The sequence below is a fragment of the Myripristis murdjan genome, chromosome 9 (genome assembly GCF_902150065.1).
Source record: "Myripristis murdjan chromosome 9, fMyrMur1.1, whole genome shotgun sequence".
Taxonomy (NCBI): Eukaryota; Metazoa; Chordata; class Actinopteri; order Holocentriformes; family Holocentridae; genus Myripristis; species Myripristis murdjan.
The window spans coordinates 26,145,380-26,167,797 of NC_043988.1; the positions used below are offsets into that span (position 1 = coordinate 26,145,380).

At 43.0% G+C, this 22,418-nt stretch overlaps 1 protein-coding gene across 5 annotated transcripts in view; it reads right to left on the reverse strand.

The window, feature by feature from the left end:
• arl15a (ADP-ribosylation factor-like 15a) overlaps window positions 1-22,418 on the reverse strand; it is a 122,935-nt gene that overhangs the window by 71,110 nt on the left and 29,407 nt on the right. For all 5 annotated transcript variants that reach the window (XM_030059335.1, XM_030059332.1, XM_030059333.1 and 2 more), the window contains 2 exons: window positions 2,117-2,261; window positions 283-342 (listed from right to left, as the gene is read on the reverse strand). In XM_030059335.1, the coding sequence (XP_029915195.1) occupies window positions 283-342; window positions 2,117-2,261 (205 nt within the window). The remainder of the gene's footprint in view (window positions 1-282; window positions 343-2,116; window positions 2,262-22,418) is intronic.

The following is a 22,418-nucleotide window of genomic DNA, read 5'->3' on the forward strand; positions in this document are numbered from 1 at the left end:
CCAAGCACAATTTTGTGATCACAAATAAATGATATTACAAGTATGAAAAGTATCTAATCTGAATATCTTTGTCTAATTATAGCCTGTTTTTAACAAGTTTTATCACTGTAGAAAAAATGAAATTATGTCTGTTTGCAAAACAAAATATCTGATATTTTCCATTAGGAGTAAAATGTAAGTGTAGCTGTCATATCTTATGGAACTCAAGTAAGATGAAAAAAAAAAAGATTTTTCAAATGGAGTTTTGAGAGCTCGGCATTGTGTAGGGCATAAGTTTCTTACCTCCAAGTTCCTTTACATTCAAGATGGCATTTGGAAATGGCACTGCTTTGATGCTGAAGCCTGAGAAGAGGAAAATGAGAGGACAACACTGTAAACGCCATCTCAATCAAGTAGTTCTAAGAGAAGGTGTAATCTAACTTTTCTGGGTTGAGGCCATAGGTTAGGAATCATGGGAATCATCATTTAAGCAGGACCTGGACTGCTTTACACAGCAGAGAGAAAAGAACACATTCCAGAAACCAGTTACTGCTGTATTTCCCCAAGAATATTTCGTATACCTTTTCCAAACCACAAGCTGGACAACACACAAAGAGAGCTTACAGTGTATTTTCTAAGTGAAAATGAAAGAAAAATAACTCATTTTCATGTCAGCAAAGCAAAATAGTTTTTCTTTCTTTTTCTTCACTGCTTAGTGGAGGACAGCACTGATGTCTAAAGTGCTACCATGTATTATGTGGTTTGCTTCAGCGGTTGCACAGCGCTGGCAATAGTGGAGAAAACCAGCAAAAGAAATAACAAGATTTAACATTGTCCAAATAACACTACATTTTCTTGGAAGGGAATTCCTTGCCTGCTAACACTTACATAGAGGAGAGGACTTGGACGAGACGACTGATTGTGATAGTCCAAATGTCTGATCAAACTGCTAAATGCCTAGCTTTGGTTTTTCCAGCATATTCCTAAAGCTCCCAGCAAGAGGTGCATTAAACCGCAGGAGAATTCCCCTCCTCGTCCTTAATGTTCTGCCCTCTGTAGATGTTGGCAGATAGAGATGTGCTGACAGCTAAACCTCATTTCAGCGCAGCTCACTGAAATAACTCACTGCTAAGGCAAGTAATCGACATATTTTATCTATTAAGTCCTACTCTGGGGCAGCTGAAGACAGGTGTTCACTCTCCTCCGCCCCCCCACCCCTCCAGCCCCAAAGACATATGTGCTAAGAGTAATAGGCAGCACATTTGGGAATTTCTTTATATTTAGCATGTACTGGTTAAAGAGCCCAATGACTAAATCTAAAATGAGACTTCTGCAAAAGCTCAACTTTGACTGTTGGCAAAGCCAGGGGAGGGAAGAGTGATGTCTATGTCTTTAAGGGATTGAGTTGCTTATATGGAAAGCACAGTGTTGACTACCAGGAGAATGATGTACTAACCCTAAAGCCTGCTCTCCTGGACACACGTAATAATAGCCTCCCACTTGAACAGCAGAAAGAGGCCAAGTATATTGGCTGGCGAGAAACGACACAGCTTTGCTGGCAAGAGCACGGAGGACTCTGGAAGACATGCTGCAGACATGCTTTCTGCCTGCTGAAGTTCTCTATTACCTGGGTAATACTGATCTCTGATATTAGTCTGTGATTGGGCAAGGGTGGATCCTGGACTAAAACACATTTCTGGTGCTTGAAAGCACTCCAAAGGCTTGTAAAGCTTTATTATAGATTTCTAGCATTAGTGACATGAGAGTATGCATCTGCTTATGCTAAATCACAATACTTTTGACCAATAATTTCAATATCAATATTGTCACAATACTGTAGGAATGACTACTGATGCTTTCACAAAATATTTACATTAAACAGTCATTAGTAATGTAGATCTGATCACCAAGCAGATAGAGGCAAATAATAGAACAGCTGGAACAGTGCAGCAAGTTCAGAAAATTGGGTCTGTTTGCTGTAATGCAGCCTTTAAAACCATGAAAAGAAGACACTTATTGTATCACGATACCAACATAATATTGATATATTGCCCAGTCCTAGTTTATGTGCACATATTCTAATTCAGAGAGCACCCCCACCCTCCTTGCCACTGATTTGCACACAGCCTATCCTTACCTGTTGTAGGAACAATGCCGTCGCTGCCCTCACTACATAGGCGTGAGAGCAGGCTGGTCTTCCCAGCACCTGTCAGGCCAATGCACACCACATCATACTCTGGTCTTGGTGGCGGAGGTCCTTTACAGCACAGTGCCCGGAAACACTGAAACACAAGCAACATATAAATATGTACTGTATGCCTAGGATAAAAGACTTGCTTTCTACAGCTTGTTTTGCTGGCTTTACATTAATATTATATATTAACATATTAAGAGTACAGTTCTGCATTTCCTCCTGTGTGCATGAAGACTCTTGTCGGTCTTCCAACTGTCTCCATTAAGCGGAGCAGTGAAGCCCCCCCGGTTTTCAGAAAAAGGGTGAGGTCTGTGGAACACTTTATTGTCATTGCATTACAAGAGGAACAAACTGTTTTACTGGGGATAGTAAAAAAGAAATGCGTAATGATAAAGACTGAAACCACAGAAATAAATTTGACTGACTGAGCGTTCACTTGAGTCCAATGCTACGCAAGTGTGTCATATTGCGCTGGAAATCTATCTGAAAGAATGAGACTGGGAAAGAGAGCAAGGAAAAGCATGTATTACCATGCATCTGTGTGTGTATGTGTGTGAGTGTGAGCGTGTGTATCAGAGTATGGACGCAACATGTTTTTGTCGGCTGTGTGTGTGTGTGTGCGCGCCTGTGTGTGCGCGCCTGTGTGTGTGTGTGTGTGTGTGTGTGGACCCTGTCTGATTGGGCCCTCATGGCGGCCACAGGCAGACTTGTCACTCCATGAATCACCGCTTGGGACTGAGGGCCTGCTGTGAGACATTAAGGGGCAAATGCGGTGTGAACCGTGAATGAGATCTTTAAACTTGTGTGGAGAGATCAGTATCCAGAACTAAAAAGAGATCTCTTTTATTAGCAAGATGGGGACCAGTCTGGACAAGGCAGGGCAGAGACACACACTCTCTCTCTCTCTCTCTCTCTCTCTCTCTCTCTCTCTCTCACTCTCTCACTCTCTCACGTCTTTCTGTCTCTCTCCTGTCTACTATATCACATTTCAGGTGGGAGAACATCAACACAAGCTTGCTCAGTGCTCTGTTCAGCACAATGTTGCTCAGTTCATTAAAAGACTCTGCTACAAAGAAAAACACACCTGAACACAAGTGTGCATGAACTATGGATGAGCACATTCTGCAGGTGTGCTTGGCTATTAAAAAAAAAAGAAAAAAATCACACCTTAGTAGGGAGAAGAAAATGTAAACAAATGAGAGGATAAACACAGAATATTTTGACAGCAGATATTTTGTATCCACTGTTAAGTATCTTTGGCAAGTGTTCAAGAATTGGATTTAAAAGGAGAGTAGATATTCCTGCTCCTACGCCTTCCACCTCAGAATCGTGATCAGAAATTTCCCATCGTAAAATAAGATTTTAGTTCCAGTTCATTTCCTGTCTTGATTTGAATGAAGCAATGGTTGTTATTATTATGACCAGCGAAACCTCGGCTTTTGCCAGATGGGAGACCAGGGAAGCAGCACGGAGCATTTCGGTCTCAATTCTTGTGTAAGCCCCCAGACATCGGTGACCACCAGGGTCACTTTTCAGAGCCGTGCCAAAACAGAGCTGCCGTTTGATGGAGACGTGGGGAATCTGCTTCAACAGAACCAGACGTCGGCTAAGCAACCCGACCCCCCCGACTCTTTGGTGAACCCGCCAGTCTGCTCAAACAGGAAACATTCTCCTCCCCAGAAAAACGGTAAGATCAGAAACACACGCGTGTCAGATGGAGGAACACATGTAAAAGCTTGGTTTGATGGTTTGATGAGGTCATTTTCTTCTCTCTAACTCTCTCTCTCGTCTTCCTTTACCGACTCTCCCAAGCCGCCTCCCCTGAAGCCCCATGTAAAGATTTGTGTACTGGTTGAAATGTGCCCTTCAGCTGTCAGTGCTCTGAGGGTCAGGAATTGCTGACCAATTAATCCCCTGGAGAGAACGAAGGGTCGTAGTGAGGAGGGATGGAAGAGTGGGGGTAGCTGGGAAGGGTTAGATGACTGCCGCTTACATATTTACCCCATATTGTCATCATTATTGTGCCAACTTGTTGACAGAGGCTTGCTAAACAGCCTTTCCTCCCCTCTGTCATTATTATCACAGACATTGCACGAGTGGTGTTGCATGGGATTTGAGCCAGAGGTGCCACCATTCCCATGAGCAGACAAGGTCGGGACAACTCCCACCACCTCTCCCCTCCACGTACAGTGCAAATTTCACAACAGTTACTAAAGGAGCATCCAGGGCCTGACCCCGGGGTCCCCAGGCACACAGGGGCCCCTGTGAGAGAGAGAGAAGTGAGCTCCCACCTCTGGCCCTTTTTGACAGGGCAAGATTGACGAGGAGAGCTTGGTCAAAAGGCTCACAGGAGAAAAATAAATATGTCCAAAGACCTTCACTTAACTCAAGACCTGCCCCTCCCCTGTAAGCCACACTTTCATGAATCCAGGAGTCACTGAGTTGTATCACTGAGATTAAGAGCTAAAGTGAGTCTGTCCTATCATGATCACCTCTATTAACCTCCAGGGACGGGCATCAAAGCTGGCAGACTAGATCAAAACAGACATCTGTGAAGCTAGACTGGATGTTGAATTGAATATACCACGGTTTCTGTATGTTTTTGCCAATTAAATTCTAACTTTTCAAAATCTGTCCATTCACATCACATGCCAAATTTTGATAAGTGTATGTCTGCAGTGAAAAGCAAGCTAAGTAATGGTGAGTGCAAGAACAGTGCGTGGAATGGCGGGTGAAATAAAAGTCACCTCACAGCGACTGCCACATCTCTTGATTCTGATCGGCTAGTTTCCTAGAACCACAGGAGCTAAATTCCTGGAAATAAAAATATCATCATCGTTGTCCCTTCCCTGGTCCCCCTGAAACTGTCAACAGTGATTATGGGCTCTAAATAAACCTTAACTTCTACCTCCACTAGTCAAGACTGCCATCGTCATTAAAAACTTCCATAACTTTTTCAAAACTTTAGGGATATTATAGTGTTTATGGCAAGACATTTCCAGGGCAGGAAAACACATTTTAAAAGCCCATGACTTCCAGGATTTTCATGACCATTTAAACCCTGATAATGTATTCATAGTCAACAGTTCTCTAAATGCTGTTTGAGTGAAGTGCAGTAGTCATATTGGATAGAAATGACTTGAAATGAGATTTGAGAGTATGCTCACCTGTATTATTAGTAAGTAGACTTTTTGCCTTTACTTTCTTCTTTGTTTATTGAGGCTACTACTAAACCACTATGAGGGTACATGTGCATTTAAAAGGGGAAATCTTTAAGTAAAAATAAATAAAACCTTGCAACCCTTTGCCAAAACCCTCCCCATAAAAGTCTACCAATTCCACCACTTAATTGATTGACTGCCTCTTATAGGATTGGACATGTTTTAATTGTGCTTCCCTGAAAGACCTGCCGAGACATTACCTCACTGTTGTTGTGAAAGCTGATTAGCAAGGTTTTATGTAAATGAGAAACACTGCTGAAAATAAATATCACCCAAGACATGGCCAGGCTGCATTTTCAGATGAAATGTCTCCTTAAAAGGTGCGTGGCAGAACGGAGGAAAAAGCAGTCGCCCCCTCCCCCCAACCTTCAATTTGAAAAAGATGTCAAGACATTAAACGGGTGATATAATTTGGCCCTTTGGCAGAGGACCAAGCTTAATACAGACACATAAGTCTAACAGTGCTGGTACCACAGAGCAGCTCCATAGCTGGGCAGAAGTTGTCTGCAAAAACAAAGCACAAAGAACGTGTCTGCTCTGTCTTGTGAATCCCTAGGTGAAGGGAGAGTGTATTTCCACAGTTGGACAGGATAACCAATGGCTACATGGGTGAAACTGCAAAAAAAAAAAAAAAAAAAAAAAAAAAATTACAGCAGCTCTTTCTCAAGGCTTCCCTTTCAAACAATCTCAAACTCAGATATTTGCACCACATAGCATAGAGCCAAAGCCATGGAGCCAGCTAACCTACTAACCATCTGTTGAATTGCATACTAACATTCTAACAATTAAGCAATTAGTCAATCAACAGAAAATTAACTGATTGATATTTTGATAGCCAATTCATCATTTTGTCATTTATCAGGTGAAAATATCAAACACCTGCTGGTTTTTGCTTCACGAATGCTAAGAATTGCTTACTCAGAGTTGATCATTACAAATGATAAAATCATACAAACAACTTCTGCACACCTGAGTCATCTTTATGCAGCTGTGTAGGAACAAAAACAGACAAAATGCAGAAAAGAGGTAGTCCACTACACCACTGGAACTTGCAACACGTCATTTACCACGCAAGTAATCAGCTGTTTCAACATCTGCTGTTTGATATCCAGTGAGATTTTGCACAATAAATATTGTGTCAGTTTTGACTGTTTGAATGGCTGTCATGTTTTATATATCATTGTGTCAATCCTATTTAATGTATGCCTAACAAAATACTACATCTGTTCTACATATCATTACAAAAAAAAAAAAAAGAAAAGAAAAAGAAAAGTTTTCATTTTGTTTGTTTTTTGGCTGCTTGTCACTTTGGGCTTGGAGAAGTTATGATAGGCATTTATCCATTAGTTTTAACACTGGATAGATCAAATGATTAACCAAAACAGCAGATTAATAAACAATGAAAACAGGCATTACACAAGTGCAAAACATTTAAGGTCCAGGGTCGAGCCACTTCAGGCCATATGGGGTTCAGCTGTAGTTGAAAAACCGGAGTAAGGCAGTTCTGTTTTGCCAGTGAGTCATAACCCATCCTGTTGCTCATTCACCTGATGTGGTTGTCAATAGGAGCCAACCTCTTTTTAGAAAACCACCTTGTATTTTTAGAGGTAATAAATGTGGGTTAGAGGGAAGCCGCTGCCACCACAGCAGACCAGTTCATGTTTCATGCTCGTACTCACTGGCTACTGTCAGGACAACTACAGCACAGTAACATGGGCAGTAGGCATTACGCCATGTTCCAAATTGAGACACCCCAACAAACTTTTAGTTACTAGGGATGAGTTTTCTCTGTGCCTCAGTTGTGAAATAACTACTGAAATGGTAGGGTTATCAAAGGATAAAAGCAGTGCGTGGTCTGAAAATGCTACAGACATTTTCATTTCATTGTCTACAATGCAACAAATCTTATACAGAGTTATACAGAATGAAATGTTGTCTGGGTCCAATACATCACTCTATTGACTTTCTGCTGAATTATACCGATAGGTACACAAAGGTACACAAAGTACAGATGCTAGTGCTTAGCTAGGTGTGCACCATCAACTGTTTCTGTAATTCAAACTACTACAGTCCTAACATAGTCAGGATATCATTCAATTGTCAAAAACAGATACACTCCATTGTGTTTCTGCTCTACTATATTGGTTAGCCACGTCTAAGTATCATAACATAGTAACCTGTTTGCCAAAATGGTTCACTAGCATTGCCCAGACTTCATAAATTCCACACCAGTTACGCAAAATTCTTTGCTATTTCAATCTACTTATGACCAAGATATTCACCATAATTTTTTTTCCCTCGCACACAGATTAGCCACTACAGTCACAAAGTTTACATACATTAGTGACACTGTAATGGTGGGAAAGCAAGCATCACTAAATATGAAGTAAGAGAGCTGTTTGTTGCTGCCTCCCAACAAACTATGGACAACTCAAAACACTGTAATCCATAAAATGCATAATTTCAATTGGACATCAAATCGGGGATGTTAAATCCATATAAATTTAATCTTTTATCTTAATTATGTAAAAGCATACTCAATATACTAATGTGACAAAAATGCTGTGTACAATTATTTCCTCAAGTATGCAAAATCAATTTGATGCTGCACTGGTATGAAGAGGTAAGAATAAGTGTCTGATGATGACAGCTGACCTGAATGTGGCTCTTGCCACCCATGTCTTTTTGCCCACTATGGGAAAAAGTGGGGTTAATCAGTATGACACCTGCATCTTGGCAACAAGTTGCCAAAATGCAGATGCAACAAGCAATGCCATTGGGAAGCATGTGGTGTTTAAACGCTGGCCTCTAAAAGCCAGCCCCATTCACAAGCACACCTCGCTTTGCTTCTAGCTCATTTTTCACAATCATATACACCAGCACACACAAGTACACAAAAAACCTGCGCACTTGCAATCAAAGACGGCTCAGTGGGTCGTGTCCTTGTTCAGCACGCCTGTGGCGAGGCATACTTCCCCTTGAAAGGTAGGTTACACATCAACTGATATGCTTGAACCCTCTGCTCTCAGCACAGCGATGGTGCAAATGAATGTAATAATGGCTGTTAAAAACTGTGGGATCACATTCACCTCCAAGCACTACCCATGGTTAGGCACACCAAAAAGCAAACCATGACTTCCTCCTTGACTGCCAGTTTACACAAGCCGGGTATCATGAGTTCCAGACAGCAGAGCTTGCAAAGAAAAGGAGAGATGTGGAGGAGGAGGAGGTGGAGGAGAAAAGGGACAGGACATCCGAGACACTGGCCTCCGGGAATGATAGCCACCACAGACAAACACGTGTGCACACACACACACACACGCACACACACACACACACACACACACACAGGACACAGGACACAGGGACGGGCAAGCAGGCAGTTTTTATTTTTCCAGACCAAGTGTCGGGACAACACTTGTGTGCAGGGCTCACTCCTGACCTTTGGAAATGACAGTCCTTTATATGGGAGTCCCGACGGAGGAGCGGCGCTAACAGATATGTGTGTAATACACACCGGCCACAGTCATAACACAGGCCTGCAAAAGCGGGGGCGGGGGGTGAAGGAGGGCAGGCTGGAAGGCAGTCAGGCAGGGATAGAGGGAAGGATGGAGGGTAGTTGGGGGTTGGGGTGGGAGTGGGGTTGTGCGGGCAAAGGGGGGATGGAAGGGGCACATTCATTCATCCTCATTCATCTTCTCCCCCCTTCAGTTGTTGTTGTTATTTGCCGCTTTGAAGCTAGATGGGGGGTGCACGGTGGGACACACAGTGCGGTTCAGTACAGTGAGGGCAGGGGGTGTGTGGGGGGCACTGAATGCCATTCTCGTTAAGGGGTGAGAGAGACATGCTAGACACACAAGGCTGTTCACTGGACTCTTCCCATGCTTAGTTGTTGCCGCGCCAACCACAGACCTCTTTAGGCCTACGTCCCCACCCCACCTCACCCCGCCCCCCATTGCGCTTTATTCTGTGCCATAACATAACACACATTTCAGACCAAGACGTTTGGTTGCTTAAGTCGTCCTGGTGTTTTCATAACAGTACGCCCCCACCCCCGACCGCCCTCCAACCGCCACGACTCACCTCACACAGCAGTAGATTTTATGCCCTGAGGGAGCGGGCAAGATGATACCAGAGGCACGAAAAATGATGCATGTCACTACAGGCCATGATTGACTAGCTTCTTAAAACCTTAATTGCAAGATAAAGCAAACAAAATGCGGATTTGGCAATGAGCGCGGTGACACGCTTTCAACTGCGGCTGCAGGTGATGAAATATAAGATTTACTGCACTTCAAAAATGATGGCCAACTAAGGACACTAAACAGGTGCCATTCATTACCCCCGCATCAGAAATAGATTCCTGTACAAACACACACACACACACACACCTACACACAAACACCCACAGAGACACAGACATAAACACACGCACAGACACAAACACACACTGAAAGAGTGCATTGGAACATTTGGAGGATACACGTCACTCCCATTCCATGCCTTGACGATGCACATCTAGCTGTCTGGAATGTTTTTGATGCAGTGAATGTTGAATATGCCTTCTATTGACTTCAACAGCTTAAAACACAGCATCACAAAATGACAGACATACAGCAATAATAAGATGACCCTGTCTGCGCCGGCTGAAATACCCCGTCTGGTGAAGTAGACCGTGTCTTACTTAAGTCGACAAAACAACCCACAACCCTTTGTGCCTGTGTATGTGTATGTGTCCTGTTTTAAAGCTGATTTGCTTGTCACAGTTTTGCAGGCACAACATCATCCCCTCATTCTGAGGCAGCATCCACTCGCTCTCTTCTCTCCTATCACCCCCTCTACCCAATTCATTCATCCCACTTCTGTCTGGCCCCCGTTTCAGAGCCTGAACACTATTGCCCTGACGCTAAGGCGTCTGGACAAGGAGACAAGCTGGAACACACACACACACACACACACACACACACACACACACACACACACACACACACACACACACACACACACACACACAGCCATAGAGTGAAGCTAGAGCGCCCCCCAGCTTTCTACTGGAACACCCAGCATCCACTCCACTCACTCTTGGGAAATAAAAGCAATATATCCTGTAACTAAACTCAAACACTGCCCACTTGGTTGGGTGAATAAATGTCATCATCCATTATTTCTGGACAAAATGGACACAAAGAAAAAAAATTAAATCAGCTAAAAGTCAACAGTGGCCAATTTTAGGGCTGAGTAATGGACAAAATCAAATACTACAACATTTTGACCAAATACTTCAATATTGATATTTTGATGATATTGTAGGGATGACTATTGGTGCTTTCTTAAAAAAAAAAAATACACAATGTTTTTGATATGTTTTCATTAGTAATATGATGGCCAAGCAGGTAGAGGCAAGAAATACAGCAGCTAAAACAGTCTCAGAAGTTCAGGAAATTGCATCTCTTTACTATAATGCAGTCCTTGAAACCAGGAAAAGACATTTATATCATGTCACAATATTACCATATTCAAAATCTCAATGTCTTGCAATCACAATATCAGCGTGGTTTTCTCCCAACCCTTGCCAGTCTCAGTTTCTTTAGTGAACAATTATTAAGTCGCACAAATGACCATATTAAAGACTCTTGTCACAATATAGCCAGGTACAGACGAAGATGATGATGAAGCCCGCTAGATCGTGCTTTGAATCAGTGTTAGCCTGCAGAACAAGAATTACTTTGTTTTTAGACCGTGTGAGGCAGTGTGTCTTGACAACACTGTGTTCCGAAAAGAAACAAGAAAACAGAGACGTGCCGCCTCCTGTTTAGGTTCTGGGGAGTCCAGCAGGGGCACAAGGTGAAGTATCGGCTGACTGGGTGAGGTGATGTGACCAACTGACCGTCTGGGGCATAACGTCTGCTTTTGAGGAGGTTAAGATAGGTCTAGACCACGGGGCAAGACTTTCGTAAAAGAAAAAAAAGAAACATGACAACAGACTTTCACCCCCAACCCCCCACCCCAAACTTCCACCTCTCTCCCCCTCTCTCTCCTTCTCTCCCCCTTGCAGTAAGCAGCTCGAGCACTGGCCCTCTCCTCTCTGGCCTGACATGGTAGCTTGTGACCCTGCGTGGTGAGGAGGAGGCCAGATCAAAGGCGGAGGAGCAGCCTTGGAAAAACATTTGGGCTGAGAATGGACGGGATATCTGTCAGGAAGCCTTTCCCACTGGGCTCGCTAGTGCTAGGGCCCAGGGATCAGGTTACCACCCAAAAACGCCAACATGAAAGAGGGGCGACGCTAATCCACATACATGGGGCTTTCTCTCTCCCTTTACCCTCCACTCCTCATCACCACCACTGCTAACATACTCTCTATCTTCTCGTCCCTCCTCTGCCTCACTGTTGATTGCTCTCTATCTCCCTCACTAACCCCCAAACTGCACCACCTTAACCACCCACCCCTCCACACCCACCCCCAGTTTCTGTGCATCACCACCAACTTACCCCTCAAACCCTTCACCCCACAAACACTCAAGCTTCATCACAGAGGATTAGCAGGAAACCCTGACATAGCCCATTGTTAAGGAAGCAGGGGGGGTTTGGGTGGGTCTGCCACCCCGAATGGTTTCTCTCTCTCTCTCTCTCTCTTTCTGTCTCTCTTTTTTTAACTGGGCTTGTTGTGCTTTTAGAGTGGGGGGGCTTCACAGCCTCAGCCTTCCTACTAACCTTCCTGACACACACACACAAGAGTTTCCATAACTCCTCCTCCCAGTTGTATAGACAAGGCCTGGTGGTGGGCAAAGGCTGTTCAGCAGCACGGGCAGGGGCCGAAGAAAGAAGTGGGGAGAAAGGGAGGCTGGGAGTAAGGGGGAGGGAGTGGGATGGAGTGCTTGGGGTGAGGATGGTCTGTATGTATGTATGTATGTATGTATGTCTGTGTGTGTGTGTGAGTGTGTGTGTGTGTGTGTGTGTGTGTGTGAGTGAGTGAGTGTGTGTGTGGCGGGGGGGTAGAGGGTGGGTGTCAGTGCTGTAAATCTTGATGTCACTGACAGGAAGACTGTTGCGGACCATTACCATAAATCTGACAAACGCTAATTTGATGGGAGGCTGTATCTGTCTGGTCAGGGACCAGTCTAGACGGTCCTATTGAGGGGTCCTACAGCGTAGCCCTGTTTGTTTCCAACACCATCTGGATGTGGCAATAAGTGCCCGCTGCCATGGTTCACATACACACACAAACACACACACACACACACACACACACACACACACACACACACACACACACACACACACACACACACACACATACAGTGGGCCATTCCCAAAGCCACTGTATAGGTTTTGAACTTTAGATTGAACAATTCCATTAAATTGATTTCTTTACAGTATATATCATGCAAAGTATGAAAATTTCATGGCCTATCTGATACATGGAATATCTGTCTAGTAGGTAAATATCAGTCAAGAGAAAGCTTGGACCAGTGATCATCAACTGGCAGCCCATGGGCCACATCCAGCCCACCAAAGCTTCCCATCTGGTCCTCAGATATGAATGAATTAAGAAAATGTGAAGAGGACAAAAATGTGTTGTGGTACTTATGATATCTAGCTTTTTTTTCTACCTACATCGAAGCAACACCAAAAACAATTGAGACATAAATTATTTTATTAGGACTTATTTACTGATCCCAAATATGTGCTTTCGCCCTGCCGGTTCTTAAGACATTATAAAGCCACCTGTCATTGTTTCAGCTCTGCTCTTTCACAACTGATCCCTTTAAGGGCTTCATGCTGATTGGTTGAAGCAGATCTAACTGAACAGGGCGTGCAGGAAGATGCATGTGTCAGGTGTGCAAGAGCAGAGCTGAAACCAAAACCTGCAGGACAGGCGATCCTTGAGGACTGGGTTGGGGAACACTGGCCTACGCAACCCAATGCAGGAGTCAGGCCTACCTCACTCACAAACCTGTGCTTGCTTCGCTGGTTGTGCACTGAATAGCAGTAGCAGGAGAGGGATGGGAGAAGCTGAAACAAACTTCAGTCTTTTATCAGTGGAATGCAGCTTGTGCTGTATGTTCATGCAAACATGTGGACAATCTCATAGCTCTCATTTCATGTTTATTATGTTTATTTATCTATTTACCCAAATGCTTTCATTTAAAAGACACATTGGCTTTCGCTTGCCTGACAATCTTCAAAATCGCTTCAAAATAAGTGTTAAAGTTGAATAATATTTCCTGCCAATCAGGACTTCACTCATGTTTTTGAAATTACAGATTTGATGCATCACTCCTCAGTAAACTGCCTCTTTGGTGGAGGTCTGCTTCTAGTTCCATATCCAGTTATTATTGTGAGTTTCCCACATTTTTTGGCAGTCTGTTCACATTGATATAGGCTAATAAAAATAACATTAATGTTGTAATAAAGTGAAAATAGTAACTAAATAAATAGACTAAATAGGCACAAATAAATTTTAATGTTGTTCTTTGAAAGTCTGGCCCCAACAGTGTCTGCTTAGAAAAATTCTGACCCTTGGACAAAAGTAGTTGATGACCCCTGCCTTAGACGCAGTATTAACCAAGAATTGTCTTTGTTCACTATTGATCTTGAGAATTTGAGTTCACAGCATATAACAAAGTGAAAAATATACACATAATAAAAAGTGCAACAAAGTGTGCCCATACAACATGCAAACTAGCAGACAGATGAGTCAAAATACTAATACTGTAAAAAGTGTACTGTGGCCTCCGTCATGACTAATATCTTACTCAAGATTTCTAAAATTAAACTGTGCCACAACAAAGGAGAGGGAGAAATGCCACGCTTTCGCCATTAAAAGTAGAGATGCAACGGTACCACTGTTCAATGCCAATACTGACACAGAGTACAAAACTTAAAGTACTGTCAGATACCAAGTACTGCTTGGATCCATTACTTTCACCAAACAGTCTATGCGGGGTCACTGGACTAAATAACTGATGTAATACAGGCTTCTGTGTGCCAAAGAGGCAGAAAATCAAGAGATTTTGCTTTTACTTGTAACATTTTGGTCATGTTTTGTTTTGTTTTTTTTTTGTATTAGACATTACTTAAAATACTGGTACTCCATTTTAGCTCATTATTGGCTCATCTGTACATCCCTAATTGTAAGTACAGTAATGCTTGGTCACCTAAAGAACACTGAAAACATGGTGCTTTGAACCAAGAGGCCTTACCAAGTGTGGCCCTCTTCCAATTTGTACTAAAATTAAGAAGATATCTGATCATACCTTCGCCAATTGGATACGCTGAACTAGTATCTCCACTATACTGTGGGGCCACTGACCTGAGTGAGACTGGGAGAACATGCAATGGCTCATTACTTCTGGGACAAAGCAAAGCTGAAGAGGAAGGCAAGAGAGAAGAGGGGGCAACTGCCAGCTTCATGTAAAAAGGCAGACTCTTGTAAGTTTGGTCTGGCACAATGTTCATACTTCTAGACCAGGGTGCAACACCTATATGTGCCCTTGCAAGCCCTCTCTCTCTGTTGACAGTTTATGCATTATATCATGTGTTTAACTGAACAACTAATGGATATGCGTCTCGGTTTGAGTTGCTGCCCAGTCATTGGAACTAAAATGCATGCTCCCCCTCGCAACGAGCAGGACTTGAGTTCACCCGAGGAGAACCTGGGACTGATCCAGGACCTCTGCAGGTTCAGCCAGCACTGCACGGGCTGCACGTTCATCTCATTCAAATGGGCCAGGACTGAGCCATGGAGCCGACTAGGATTGGACAGTGACTACAAGCTTAATTATTACACTTTATTTCTCACCACCGCCCCTTCTCCTCTTCAGCACAAAAAAGATCTAGCCCATCTTGTGTTGCTTCATCAAAGTTCATAACCTCAACATCTCTCCTTATCATTAACTCTGAAAAGAAACGGAGGGAGGATAAGTAAGGATGCGTTCTCAAAGTTGTGTGGGTGGCTGATTTCACACAAAGTATGAAAACACTCATATTGTGTGAGATCACCGATAAGATGGCTAGAGGATAAAATTGGTGGGTGTTTAAGATATTGATAGGACAAAATATGATCCAAACAGCAGTGTCCTACAGACAGGCTGAGGGGGCTAAAGGGCCGCAACTGTTGCACCCTGACACAACATTTATCTGTCTGAAGTCTACCTTGGAGCTACTGTGCGTTTCAGGACATTTACTGGAGACGTACATTAGGTAGAGAATGAGAGGGGCAGCATTAAGGGGCCCACCCACGGGAATGTTTTCATGTTACCCTCTCTTTATAGAAGAAAGCAAGGGGCTGAGGTGGTGGTGAGGCAGCTGCATTCACAGACGGAGGACACCTTTGCTCTGTGTGACATCCAGAGGGTAGATACGGGGGCCAGAGAAGTGAGGGGGTGCCTTTGGGCGCCATTACGGTATATAAATCTTGTAATTGGGAAGGGTGATTAGCTCAGCTGCATTAGCATAAGGCGGCGGCAAAAACTTTGGTTTCCTGGGCACAGTGTAGGGCAAAAAGATGTTTTTCCGCACCCATATAGAGGATCAAAGCATAAGGGGCCCCCTTTTGAAGGCCCAGAAACCAATGTGCAAGAACCAAGGGGGGTGGGGGGCGCCCCATCTCATAGACATAAAAAGGGTGGGTGGATTGGGGGGACACTTGCCCCACTTACATCAGTTATAGCACATTTTCATACAGCATCTATCTATCGACGATGGACTCGATTTTTAATAAAAACAAATCTAAGGGCCCCCATTCCCCCTGAAACAAGTGTGGGAAAGTTTCAAGCTTAAGACCATTTCCATTAAATGTGAAAAGCCCCTCCCCATCAACTATTTCTAGGCCCCTTTGAGACAAAACAAAACAAAAAAAACTGATGGGGACCAAGCGAACAATAAATCTGTTTTTATACATTGTGCGGTGGCCAAGAATTAGGTTGACGAGTGGGGGAACACACTGGAAAAGCCTTTTCAATGCAAATGAAATCTCACAGGATATGGAAAAGCTTTGATTTCTTAATGGAGTGAACTATCCCTCACATCACATCACACAAACAAGGCCGGGCCACCACGATTCACAGCATCCTCAATGATCTCGTTGAACACCTCAAAGTGTGCAGATTAGCAAGGAAGAGACAACAACAGCTTTATTTTTTTGGGGGGGGGGTGGTGGTTTATGATGAACCATCAGGCTGAGCAGAGACATAGAGAGAGAATCCTTCTGTTCTCCAGCCCCAAACAGGGATGGTGGATAGGCCTCTAGAGGCTCTTAAGACCAACAAAATGGAAAAGCCATTAATAGGGGTAAATGACTAACATTGACGCCGAGCAGAGAACAGAGGAACATTTTCAGGAAGAGGAAGAGAAGCGTCATGACCCTTGGGTATTGTTAAACATTAAGGGAACACCAAGGGAACACCAAGTGGTTTCAGCAGCAGAAGCAGAAGCAGTCAAAACACATCAAAGAGAGCTGGATTCTGGACAAGTGACAACTATGCTGCCATAACTTCTGACAATTTCATCTCTTGTACCACACAGCCTCTGTCCACACAGCGCAGCCCAAATTTGCACGCTATTGTCTTGGGAGACTTGGTAAAACTGCTCCAATAAATGTTAAATGATTCAACAGAGATTTAATTTCCTTCCTCAAGTAATTATAAATGTTTTGTGTCTTGATTGTTTTCAACTGTGCATTTCCTTTAACAGAATGCACAACTGGCTCCTGTCTGACTGTCTTGCAATACTTGCAATTCTCTCATGTCGGGTACATTATTGATTTATCAGTTTGAATAAAAGGGGTTTTAGTGCAAATAAGTCATTAAGTGTCACTGAAAATAATCTGTTCACTGATGACTGTCATAACAAAAGCATTACGCGGCTTCAAAATAACTTAACTACTACGTTCGGAACACTTAGCCTAAAAACGTTTTGCCTTGATGCATAACTGCACTTTAATTTCTAAATAGTAGGGGTTTAATCAGAATTCTTCACTTAATCAGGATACAGTTATTAAGTGTACATTTTGATGTTTGTGTTTACAGTCATAAAGGCCAAGATTTCAAAAAAAAAAAAAAAAAAAAAAGCTGTATTGCTGTATATATAATTAACTTATTATGAAAGAATTATGATCATAAGTACTAAGTGAAATTGGCTGGGGTTTTTGGTATTTTCAGTACAATTTATGCACAACCTGTTGTCTTTGCACAATGCCAGTAAAGTGACAAAAAAAGTACATAAAAAACTAATGTAAATAAATACAAAGATTTTTCAGGGAATCAATAATTGTCATGAGAAAAAGAATCACAACCTCCAGCTAACTGGGCCACCCCACCCGACTCCAACTAAATAGTGGAATTCCAGTTCAAAAATAATGAAAAATACATCTGTCACTGCATAATTACATTATGGCTTAAATGCAGTAGAACTCTGCCTGGAGCAGCAATATATTGCTCTGTGAGTCACTTCTGTATTTTGACATACCAGGCTTTCCAGAGGTGTTTTTTTCCCCTTTTTTACTGAAAAGCTATGCAATGAATGAGCCTATTTACAGGGCTGTATCAGGGGATCACAGCCATATGCTAAGTGGTCTGTCAGTGTATGTGTGTGTTTTCCACAACAGTTCAACCAGCCACAACCCTCTCTAACCACACACCTCCAGTTTACACAAACTGAGCTTTAACTCAATTGCTGGTGTTTAATGGCCAAAAAGCGTCTGCCCTGCCCCTCTCCTATAATGCACTAACACATGGCACTTTAACAAACATTTACCAAACAAAGCATACTATGACGTATTGACGATTAAATGACGATTTCTAGCCACCCTGTAATTATCATTCATCATCTTAGAAGGAGCCTATTATTACTTTTGAATCTTACTTCTCACTGGTTTAATAAACGCAGTTTTGGCAAAAATTTTCAATGGTCTTACATGTGGCTTTGGTATGTTTTCTTCTCCACTGTTGCCTAAAAACACAGTATGGTAAACACTGCACCATCTGATGTTATGACCGTTAAATCTCAAAAGAGAGAAAATAAAAAAAGACAAAATGAAATAAAGAGGTCTGCTTTTGAAATGTTTTATTGAAACCAAAAAACCTTTCTTGACCATGAGAAGGACTTTTTCGCTAGAGAACATCTGACTGGCTGAAGTGCGTCATGTTCACAGCATTTCGGAGGCAGCGTTTCAGACTATTGCAGAGATCACTGCTGTTAAGAATCCTTTTTTCAACCATATCCTTAGATGACCCAACTGAAAACAATGTGCGCAAGATTTTTTTTTTTTTTTTTTTTTTTTTGTGTGGAGCAGCGTGTCTATCTAGTACATTATCTAACACTTGCACACATGATTGTCCATTTTCAAATATTCCTTGCTTATTATGGAGAGAATGATGTGATTAGGCAAGCGCTGCAGAACAAACAAATAACACAGAGGTTTAAGACACCAAAGCCAACATCTGGTGTGATTTTTGGTCTGGGAAATCGTGGGTCGTTCTGTACCATAACCCCTGCCATTGAGCATGAATCTTTGAGACTTTGGGGCGTTTCGGCGCGTTTGTCGGAAGTTAACCAGACACATTGTTTTAACCTTTGCCGGAGGAGCCTCTGTCTCATTCCCAGGGGCTGGCTGTGTAAAAGGGTCAATGACTTCAATAGGCCTTCATTAAGCACAGTTAGTGTCAACAGTTAATTATGCAAATAAGCAGAGCCCCCTTCATGTGGTTTGTGGGTCCCCGACCTCCCCCTTTCACCCTTCACTGCAGCCTCACACAAAAAAGAAAAAAAAAAAAAAAAAAAACACCACCCTTACTCACACACACACACACAAACTATATACATACAGATTCACTTACACACACTGTATGCCTATTACATATTACTTTTCCACCTCACTCATTCCTTGTCACGACCTATCAAAAACAGAGTGTTATGGAGCTGATCCATAAATGGAAGCCACGGAGGCCCCTGAGGTCTCCAGTGGCTTTTCGAGCCATCAAAGAACCTCCGGAAGGTTCTTGCTGGGTGAAGCTGAAAGCCCACCAAGTTCTCCTCATCAAGACTGGGGAGTAGGGGGCATCAGTGCCCCCTCAAAAACAAAACGGAGGAAAAAAAAAAAAAACCTGCATCAAAACAGTCAATTAGGCAAAAATGCATGACAGCCAAATTCGAGCATTGTTTCAGTGATGGTAATGACAGGCCTTTCGCTCCTCTGCCTCTGCCACACATCTGATGTCTGCGGCCCCCTGATTTTCAAAGGCCGGGAAGCCATCAGTAATTAATAATCACACGCTTTGGGCCCCTCAGATTTGACTGGCGGACTCTTTGTAGGGCCAGCCTCAAAACCTCAAATCCATTTTCACCTACCTCCTCTCCCCCATCCTGTCTAGTTCGTGTTCATCTCCCCGGCAAGCGCCTCTATCGTAGCCTGCCGTTTCGTTCAGGTACGGTGTTTGTCCACCATTTGAGGGGCTCCTCTCTATTGAAGGGAGACTGTTAAGGGCGCCAATTTTAACCAGCTCCCACACCACCCCCTATCTAAACCCGTTCACCTCCCGCTAATTGTGGAGAGATTGGGGAGCTGGGGTTGGGGGTTGACTGGTTAAAATGGTCTCCACTGTGAACACAAACCAATCAAACAACACCCCAAGAACTGTTTACACGCCACATTTGCTTTTGGAGCCACTCTATTGTTTGTATTATATTTTTCTTTGCTTTTTTCCTCTCAAAGCAAACATCTCAAAAACAACATTGTGTCAAAGCACTTATGTAATAGTAAATCAGAACCAGATTGTGGCCTTTGCTGGTCCAAACCCACCCAAGTGAGGCTCTGGGAGCAGGGCTCTTTTCCCCTCACCATGTGATACAGGTGTCATGTGTTTGAGCATCAAGGTACTTTTGATGCAGGCAAGTGCATCTAGCAAAACAGTGACCCTGTAACCTCCACAGTTGTCTATTCCCAAATCATGGTACAGTGAATGTTCTCATGCCTAAACTGTTTAGTTACGGAAAGAATCTACCTGCAATACTGGCTTCCATTTAGATTATCCAATGACATGTTGACACTGATGATTTCTCCCCCACCAAAAAACAAACAATTCAGAAACAGGTGGCTTGTCTAATATAGGTGTTACATAGTGCACATCCATGTGGCCAAAGGGGACATCCAGCATCCATCAGGAGGTAGAGAGGGTCATGGCACCAAATTAACCTGTACATGTATAAATGTGTGTGAGAGACTTGTTGCGGATGAAAAACTCTGCACTGAACCAGGGAGACACCACCCAGAGGAGCAAAAGACTTTTGGATGCCACAGGTCACTAAGTTTGTCACACCATACAAGCTCATACCTGTTCTTTAATACTTCAGCCCTAAACATGACTCTGTGACACCAGAATAATGGATTGACTCAGCCAGTCATTTAACTGCCTCTTACAACAGATGTTACTCTTCATCTTCCTGCTCTGAAAATACACAAATGAACTGAATGGTCAAACCATGAGGTATCAAATGTTGGGGAGATGGCCAGTAGTCAAATCAATGTCATTCACAGCCTATTTAATGCCTTCTTGATTGAGGCCATATTGAATGTGTGTTTGCTCTGGGTTATCCTGACACCTACTGGATAACCAGAGGCTTCTCACTAAAATTATTAGAACTGTACAATGACGCTACATCATAGTATATCACTTGCAAAAACAACAACCCCGAAAAATGACAACTACAGCTGAATCATCTAGCTAAATCTGTCTATGGTCTGCGATAATGTAATAATGGAAGAGTTCATTTTGAAGTTATCCCTACTAAATGACAAAACAAATTAATATAGAAAAGATTAACACCATATGATTGTGAAAACTACAGCGGTTTTCTGTGACCCAGAAAGGATATGAGACAGAGATTCCAGATTAACACCAAACTAAGGCTTTACCAGAAGAGGCATGAACGTCAGATGAATAAGAGGTGTGTGCATGCACACAAACAGATAAAAACACACACACACACACACACACACACACACACACACACACACACACAGAGTATAAGAGCCAAGGCTGATGGACAGATGTTGCGCGTATGGTCGTATTGCGCAAGGGAGCTTTTCTTCAGCGATTGAGCACAGAGGGAAACATTTACTTAGTCAAAGACAGGAAGGAACAAACAGAGGCCAACAGTGCCATGATCCATCACAGACGTACCTATGATACTGAACAGCGCAACCTGACTCAGAGGTACCCTAAGCCTTTCCTGAGGCTGGGCTCCCTAGAGTGAAAGCATCTATCCTTGAAATCAAGAACAGAAAGGGCATAGCAGAGGAAATCTCTAGATGTGAGAAAGCACTGAAGAAGTTAAGTCCAGAGAAACTAAATGAAAAGAAAGCACCTAAAGGTCAGATGCCATGAAAGGCTGGGGGAAACGCAAAGTGTGTTGGGATTTCATCATTGTGATTGTTTTTCTTTTTTTTTTAATATAGCATGCTGAGCCTTGGAATTTTATTTTTTATTAAGGTCTGGTTGTCCCTTGTGTCACATGTCAAGTTGAACTAGGCAAGGTAAACAGATTTAATGGAGGGCATCATGAGCCGTAATGAAATGTTACACTGGTTAAAGACTTTAATGGACTCACAGGCAAATACTTCCAGTGCTGGCTCATATGACGCAAAAGGGTTTTGAAACATTTCATACTGTTTCGGTCCCTGTTGCTCCAGTTTTTAAAGACCAAAAATGACTGCACATAATAAACAAGTGCATCCAAACGACTGTGATCTCTCATGAGTCAGATTCCTCCCAGTTGCCCGCGTCTTTGATGTGGCTATTGTGAGCTATTAGGCACTGCCTTCAATACCGCCCAAAAATAAACAACTTTCAGTTTGCCCTTTACTCTGCATACATCCTCGTATGACTGTCCTGGTTAATGCTTGTTAAAGCGAACCGCACTTATATAAGCCTGGGAAGTAAAATACTCATTAGAGGAGAAAAAGGCATTTCCTCCAACTGGGTTAAGTTACCTCAGCTGACCTCTGGAGCACAACAGTATATGGC